This window comes from Sander lucioperca, chromosome 8, assembly GCF_008315115.2.
Source record: "Sander lucioperca isolate FBNREF2018 chromosome 8, SLUC_FBN_1.2, whole genome shotgun sequence".
NCBI classification, from domain to species: domain Eukaryota; kingdom Metazoa; phylum Chordata; class Actinopteri; order Perciformes; family Percidae; genus Sander; species Sander lucioperca.
Window position 1 is genome coordinate 37,210,979 of NC_050180.1, and position 8,425 is coordinate 37,219,403.

Genomic DNA, 8,425 nt, shown 5'->3' on the forward strand with positions numbered 1-8,425 from the left:
CAAAGAGACGAATCAAATTAAATATAGGCTACAAATAACAAAACCCCATGTAACATTTTTTTCATTAAATTAATTCAAAAAGCAAAATCAATTCATCACCATGCAACCTACAAAATGTTTATGAAGTATTTTATTAAATTAAAAAGAAAACATGTAGCCTAGATAAATGAAAAGTGAATCTGTCATGTAGTTCTCGTTTCAACACCTGTTTTGGTTGATACACATTTATCTACACTGCATGGGGAATACAATGCTGTCACCTTGGGGTACAAAGTTGTATTGCAGAAAGTGTATCAATGAGATGTTAAGGTTTTCAATATTTTTATTAATATCAAACTGATAAATGCCTACAAACGAAAATACACAATTACATATTTTTAATCATTCTCCTTTTCAGTTATTTTGCTTTTTCATTGTTATTTTTTCTGCCCGTCACCTTTCTCCCCTGTCTTTTCTTCAGCCCTTTCTCTCCCCTCTTCAGATTCTCTCTCTCCACTTTTCTCTTCTTTCTCATCTTCAGGTTCAATTTCCGCTCCATCTCCTTTCCCAGGTCTGTCATCTCCTTTCTCTCTGTTTTTCCCTTCATCGTCTTCTTTTTTATTTTCCTGATTATCTGGGTCTTTCAGCACAGATTTATCTCCCTCCACCATCCCTTCCACATCTTCCTTTGTACTTTTAGTGCTCTCCCCATCTCCCTCTTTGGTCACATCATTATCATCTTCTCCCTGTCCTTGTTTTTTTACCTTTGCATCTGAACCCTCTTCTTCCTCCCCCTCTGCCTCTTCTCGCTCCCATCCAACCTCCCCTCCCACCCCTTCACCTCTTCCCTGTTTTCCTTCCATCTCCTCTTCCGGCAGCTGAGTCTCCAGTGCTGCCACCTCCCACTCCAGCTGCTCCATCCTGGCCTGCGCCTTGTGATTAGACGACTCTAATTCCACCATAAGGCGAGCTAGTTTTGTTTGCAGGATTTCCAAGTTGCTCTCCAGCCTGTTTATCTTGCTTTCGACTTTCTCTGCCTCCGCCTCCTCTTGCTCCCCAGTCTCCTCCAACATGCCCATCTTGGTGAGGATCTGTCTGCCTTTCTCCTCCAGGTGACGTTTGGCTGCAGGGAACTCGGATAGCACGTCTGTCAGGTCTTCTTTGGACAAGCTGAACAGGTCAGAGTAGCCAATGCTTCGGATGTTGGCAGTGCGACGATTGCCTGACTTGTTACCTAAAAAGTAACATGTTGTAATTTCTTAAAAACTTCAGTGAGATTTAAATAAAATAAAAATATATCATGATGTTTCCAACTCATGTTCTATTATCCAAAGCGAGGCCATTTCAAAGATTAAAGGGACATTAGGGAAACATTCTTGTTGCTGCCTTAAATGAGAAAGTCAATAGTATTAACATTTCAAGGTGCCCTGCCACACGTATTTCATTACTTTGTGGTAATGCCTGAAGTTCTACCATGGACTCTGTAACATTTTTTTTTGGAAAAAATGCCTTGGTTACCTTGTTTCAAGCCATTCTAGCGTGGTATAGAAAGCCTGCAGGAAGACTCAGCTTGATTTGTGTCAGTTCTCATTAATATTCAACAAGCTAAGCTGCTTGACTCTGATTGGCTAACAGCTAGCCAATGAGAGCCTGGCTATCAGCATCCTTTACCCAGTGCAACTGGGCGAGCTCATGAATAGTAATGAGCTCAGGCAACGCCACGTCAGACTGACCAGCTTTTGTAATTGGCCTGATTTCTCCGCTTATTTCTTTTCTATGGCTAGAGCTGACAGAGGAGGTAGCAGTTCATTTTCACATTCATGACATAACACAAACACATATGGACCTTACATATTTCAAAAAATACAAGTAAAAATGTTTTTGTGTGGCAAGGCACCTTTAAGTATTAATATTTTACAGTTATGTCTCTCAGCTCTGTGCTTTCCAGCCTCACTGCAATTTCCTTTCATTATGTTCATCTACATTTTGTTTTTCTACAGGGTCTTCCAAAGCACATTCTCCGTGACTCAAGTCACTCAAGTTATACGACTGACCTTTAATTTGAACACAACTACAACCTTTCGAATTTCCCAGTCTTGACCAATCTTACAGCAGGTGCTTTAGACAGTTTTTAGACATACTTAAGTGTTGCTTTATTATTGAGTGTTGGACCTTTCTCTTCAAAATTGCAGAGCTGCTGTCCTAAAGCACCAAGATGTCTCTTCTCTTGGTACCAACTCATGCTTGTCTTCTTGAAGTATCTATAGTCTAGTATTCCACCTTTTTGCACTCTTGACCCAACCAAACTCTATTCCGACTGTATTTTTTTTTAGTACAATAAAAAAATGCTTTGTATTGTGTCAAGTATTGACCTATTTCCCCCCACATACATGCATTAATAAATACAGTATGACCAACTACTTGACACTTGACCTACCTTTGATATTGAGGATACTAATTTCCCCAAAGAAATTTGATTCACTCAGCACAGCATATTCTGTGACCCCATCATCTGCTACAACTGCAAGTTTGCCGTCTGTGATGATGTACATTTCATGGCCCACATCTCCTTTCCTGCAGACATACTCTCCTGGACTGAACACCTGCAAGACAAATGGCATGACAAACCTCCTCATCCTTAAACAATTCTTTTAGATAAGAAACTACGCAAAGAAACAGGGTTGAATTCAAATCTACATGACACATATATGCCACTGAGCCATTGAGTATTGAACCTGATGGTAGCAGGTTCACCTGTTTCCCCTCTGACCTGAGGTGTTAGTTTGAGCACCAGCTCCTCCAGCAGACTTTTCTCACAGCTCTGGAAGATTGTGACTTTGGAGAGTGTGGGAAGGTGAACGCTGACAGCGATCTCTGTCCTCAGGTGTATGGGCAGCTGTTGCAGGATTTCATTCTCTCGGATGATCTTCTTGTTGATGTAAAGATGCTGGTACCAGTTGTTGATACGCTGATTAAGCTCCTTGCTAATGAGATGGCTACGCAGGTAAGCCTTCACCTGAAAGAGGATACGATTAACATTATTTTCTATAAAATAATGAAATTACCACATACAGCTATCTGCCCTATATATATTACAGATACCGACAGGAAAAAGACTCAGTTCAAAAACGTACCAGCTCATGGTTAGGGAAGAAGACATTATCACGGTCCCTTAGGCTTACGATGACATCGCCAACATTGCCAACAACCGATGCAAACACCAGTACAGCAATGAGCAGGTCTGCAGTCATAAACAAGTACTCTTCTTCCCTTTGTGGCTGGGGGACGTCTCCCACTGTGGTTAAGATCAGGGTAGAGAACCAGAAGCAATAAAAGTACTGACGACGCATGGAGGCAAACTCTGGATCGGAGACATTGGGGTAAACCCAAATATCACTTCCACAGCCCACGTAGCTCGACAGTGCAAAGTAAAAACAGGCATTCCAGTGGATCAACACAAAGATGTAGATCATGAGCTTGGAGATGCGGAAGGTGTTGGGGTAGGAGGTTCTCGTCTCTATGCGATCCAGGGCCTCGTCAAGTCGTGGCATGCGCAGAAGGCGGTTGATCCTTACTAGCGGAGTTTGGATGCCAAAGACAAAGTAGAGGACGTCGGTGGGCAGCAAGGAAGCCAGATCCAATAAGAAATGTTTAGAGTGCAGGTAGCGCTTCTTCAGATGAGTTAGGTCCTTGATCAGGATGCCCTGATCCAAGTAACCTGGAGAGAGAAAAACACGGTTGAACAAAGCTCAGATTACACTTCAAACACTGGCAGAATGATCAAGTCAAAGCGTAATTTGTCACTGACTATTTGGGAGTATCAAATCCATCTGACTTGCAAGAGTTAGTCCTGCTTTCAAATCATAAAGATGGGGAAAATGACCATGTTTATGACTTTTCAAGCTTTCACCTCCCCACCCATCATCTGACATCTCAAGATGATTGTTGGGTTGCAGAGTTGCTCATGTAGGGGTTCAAATACTGTGCATCGTCAAAATGGCAATATATCCATTGACTGTTATTAAATTACACTGAACAATGGACTAGGGATGATGTGAGGCAGCCATGGCTCTTTGCTTTTTCAGGTACTTCTTTATTATTGAGCACCAAAGATACATGGGAGGATCTAGACAAATCCTGCCTAGTCTCAATTACAACTTGGAAGGTGACATAAATGGTATTTACCAGTTTTAACTCCAATGTACGGTGGCCGACAGGGGCAGACGCCCTGCAACTTAAGAAAACACACGCAAATAGACAAAAGACAAGCAAATTAAGAAAACAACTTAATTAATTTGACAACACATGTGCAGCATTCAGCAAACGCACTGCAAATACACACAACCAAATAGATAAATGCACTGCAAATAAAAAATGATGCAAAAAGAAAAACACGCAAACCCCGAAAAAAGAAGCGATGCAAAAAGAAAAACAACTTCATTAATTTGACAACACATGCGCGGCATTCAGCAAACGCGCTGCAAATATCACAACACAACCAAATACATAAACGCACTGCAAATACACACAACACAACCAAATACATAAACGCGCTGCAAATATGAAACGATGCAAAAAGAAAAGCACACAAACCCCGAAAACAAATGCAACAAAAAAACGCTGCATCCAGATTACACAACGGAAGTTCTTCAGACCTCTAGAGGGAGCAGCTAAGTGGAACAGCTGGATTTTCGACCTCACGGGGAGAGAGAGAGAGAGAGAGAGAGAGAGAGAGAGAGAGAGAGAGAGAGAGAGAGAGAAAGAAATTGCATAGACTGTAAATATTAAATCTATGTTTGAGATATGTTTTCTCTCGTTTGGTGGGTGTGTCTCGGCTCAGGTCACAGGTGATACTCAATCAGCAGAGACGTCTGTAACCTCGTGGTGATAAAACATTTAAAACTGCATCAGCGTTTAACTGACGTTTGTTTAAGCCATATTACATGAGAGGGTTTAATTTCGAGGTCCGAAATTACTGAAGTGTAGGCCTCCTCAAGTGTAATATTGTGATTATACAACAACGGTTACCAACAAAATAAGTGATCAATCTGTATTCATACTGTGGAGCAATTCGCTCTTGAAATACAAAAAACAGACAGGATTTCTAGTCCCTCCCTGTTAGTAAACCAGCCAATTTACCGTGGGATTTATCAAACTGAATAAATCCCGCCCGCACATATAAACACAAAACTGCTTTGCTAACTCCAACGTGTTGTAAGTAAGACATCTGCTGAAAAAGTTATTGTATTCATTAGCATGATTGCCGTACTGTTTAGTTCACAAACATCCAACACACCAAAGTACAAACAACTAGCGGACCAGACAGCTTTTATTTTGAAAAGCCGAAGCTCGGGGATGGCACCAGCCGGGAGGGCATGAGACGGGAGCATAGACTGTATATTAATAATATATTATGTTATTAATAATAATAATAATAATATGAATTTAATATCGGTTAATAACGGTCGAAAATCCAGCTGTTCCACTTAGCTGCTCCCTCTGGAGGTCTGGAGAACTTCCGTTGTGTAATCTGGATGCAGCGTTTTTTTGTTGCATTTGTTTTCGGGGTTTGTGTGCTTTTCTTTTTGCATCGTTTCATATTTGCAGCGCGTTTATCTATTTGGTTGTGTTGTGTGTATTTGCAGCGCGTTTATGTATTTGGTTGTGTTGTGATATTTGCAGCGCGTTTGCTGAATGCCGCGCATGTGTTGTCAAATCAATGAAGTTGTTTTTCTTTTTGCATCGCTTCTTTTTTCGGGGTTTGCGTGTTTTTCTTTTTGCATCGTTTTTTATTTGCAGTGCGTTTATCTATTTGGTTGTGTTGTGTGTATTTGCAGTGCGTTTGCTGAATGCTGCACATGTGTTGTCAAATTAATAATGAAGTTGTTAGTCTTAATTTGCTTGTGTTTTGTCTATTTGCGTGTGTTTTCTTAAGTTGCAGGGCGTCTGCCCCTGTCGGCCACCGTACCAATGTGACACGAATGTGACGTAACCCATTAATGCTATGATAACGAGAGATAAATTAAAATGCCCTCTCAATCTGATGACGTTCCTTTTATATTTCCCATTTCATATGACTACATATCTGACAAATAAAAGTTCCATTTTAAGAGTTATATTCTGTTTCAAAGTCTCAATAAAAAGCAAACAAATTAAAAAAGATTTACCTGTGTGAACAGTGATGATCATGTCAACCATATACATGAGGTCTGACAGATAGTCCAGTGTAAGCCACACAGGCAGGTAGCTCACTCCAATTGTAGTGAAGCATGTCCTGAGAAAACATGTCCAATAAGAACAGGGATGTCAAATGATTACAAGTTAAATGCCTAAATGTATGATTACTACTTGATATTCTATATAATCATATCCTGTTGTACCTCAAAATGATGATCACCCAGTTGTAGACGATGGGGAAGATCATGACCTGTAGCCAGACATAGTAAAACTGTTCTGCCGGATCAACCACCCACTCTTTCCAGCTGAGAGGGAAATGATGATGAAGAGTAGAGAGAAGGAAATGAGGATGATCAGTCATGATGATGACATGAGGGGATCTGTCACATACAGACTGAGGTTTATGGTTCTCATATCTACATGAATAATAAGCCAACATTTGTCACAGTACGTCTTTAATACTTAAAAACATAATTTTAAATTACAGTGTTGATCTGTCTAATGGGATGAACATGATTTTGACTTTTTTTCAAGTCATTCTGTATGCTTTCATCATATACAGTCTATGGCTTTCATGTACATACAGTATCATACATCATTAAGATTCTGTGGTAATTATTAGAATATTTAATTTTGTTCATATTGCCTACTTCTGCTTGTTTATACGGTCTTAAACATGTCTATAATTTTAAAATGCAATTTGGTAGATGCTTCTTTTAAATCCCCTATCAAATTAAGATACAAAAATAAGAATATACAATGGTAAAAAAAAAAAAGCTCTCATTGTGGATAAAAATGTGGCTAAAAACATTAGCTGGACATGTATTCTGTCATCCAAGAGGCTTGCTGTAGTTAATTCAGAAGTGATTAAGTCTGAATAAATGAATAAATGTCTTCACACTAATTATTAAAAAATACCTTAAAACCAGATATCCGATTATGATCCATTAATTACTTACTTAACGTTATGTTTCCCTTTATCCTTGACTCCAGCTTCTCCTTCCTCAGTCACTTTCTCCCCCCGTTGCCACTGCAGCAGTCTCTGCCATTGGTTACCTCTAATACTAACATTGCCTGTTTTATCCATTCTCCAAAGTGTAGCCTTTTAAACTAACACATGTTTCTAAGTGAGCATGGCCTTTGATCTTGTTCCCGCTTGCATGACCGTTGCTCTTTCTTGGACAATAGTTCAAACAACCTTGTTAACATGCATCAGGAAGTAGGCTATGTGGTTCACCTATAACAACAAACCAGGTGTACCTGAACACTGCCTGGTGATGTAGGTCTCCATGGAAGAAAACCACAACAGATGTCATGCGTCCTCAGGGAATTCATCCTTTGCCTAGAAAACCAGAGAGGTTTTCCTTTGCACATCCCAGTGGCTGTTAGAGACAGCAAACAATAAATGGAGTGTATTGAGCCCAAACTATAGAGCATGGATCACTGTCAATACACATACAAAGTGCAGTGTAGGCTATGTGTAGATACTATAAATATGCCACATTAGAAGAGAACATTTAAAATTATAAGAGACAGTGGTGTTTTTATTTATTGGTTTTATTTATTTGTATTAGTTTATAATTAGGGATAATTTGGCCAAAATTAAATGTTTATTAAAAAAGATATTAAATTAATTAAAAGAATATGTATATGCAAATGAAAATTCCTTTTTCTTTAAATGACAAATTTGAAAGCGAAATTGTGAAAGTGAAATTTAAAAACTTGAAATGAGAACACTGGAAAAACTCAAATGTATAGCCTACATGTGAGCCTGGAAATGTGGAACTTCAGTTTAACTGAAAAGCTGTACAGTATTGCATCTTTTATTTCCATGCATTTTCTGCCCTCCATTTTGCATTTTCCTCTCTTTGCACATTATGCATTTGAGTTGATGTTTCATCATTATGAATTGACTAATTTCAATCACAATAAAACTTTTCTGTTTTGCTGATAATACTTCTGTACTTTGTAATTTTGAATCCAGAGCTACGTCAAATGTTATATTTCGATCGGTCTGACTGCCCATATTAACCTTGACCAGAAAAATACTGAAGTTTCAAAGACTGACATAGAGCATCAAGAAACCATCAGCATCAGCATTTCGATAAAACAATCCCAACTCAAAGTTCACTTGCTAGCTGCCCCCTCCAGAGCTTTCAAGCATATACCCACTGATATAAAACTGTTTTATATGTATGCATATATCACTGCCCTTCATCAGAGACAGAATGTGTCAAAGTATTATTTCCAAGGTCAAGAATGAGCTTAG

At 39.3% G+C, this 8,425-nt stretch overlaps 1 protein-coding gene across 1 annotated transcript; it reads right to left on the reverse strand.

The window, feature by feature from the left end:
* Positions 1-354: 354 nt before the first annotated feature.
* On the reverse strand, positions 355-7,532 carry cnga4 (cyclic nucleotide gated channel subunit alpha 4). Its single transcript, XM_031300533.2, has 7 exons — positions 7,417-7,532; positions 6,360-6,461; positions 6,147-6,253; positions 3,114-3,697; positions 2,750-2,995; positions 2,417-2,582; positions 355-1,213 (listed from the first exon to the last, which is right to left on the reverse strand). The coding sequence occupies exons 1-7, from the start codon at positions 7,470-7,472 to the stop codon at positions 417-419; spliced, it is 2,058 nt and encodes a 685-aa protein (XP_031156393.2). The 5' UTR covers positions 7,473-7,532; the 3' UTR covers positions 355-416.
* Between the last annotated feature and the right edge of the window lie 893 nt (positions 7,533-8,425).

Coding starts and splice junctions, on each gene's coding strand:
- cnga4 (XM_031300533.2), bottom strand. CDS start 7,472: ATGACATCTGTTGTGGTTTTCTTCCATGGAGACCTACATCACCAGGCA. Junction 3,698..6,146: donor GATCATCACTGTTCACACAG/GTAAATCTTTTT, acceptor TTCTCTCTCCAG/GTTACTTGGATCAGGGCATC. Junction 2,996..3,113: donor TCTTCCCTAACCATGAGCTG/GTACGTTTTTGA, acceptor ATCCTCTTTCAG/GTGAAGGCTTACCTGCGTAG.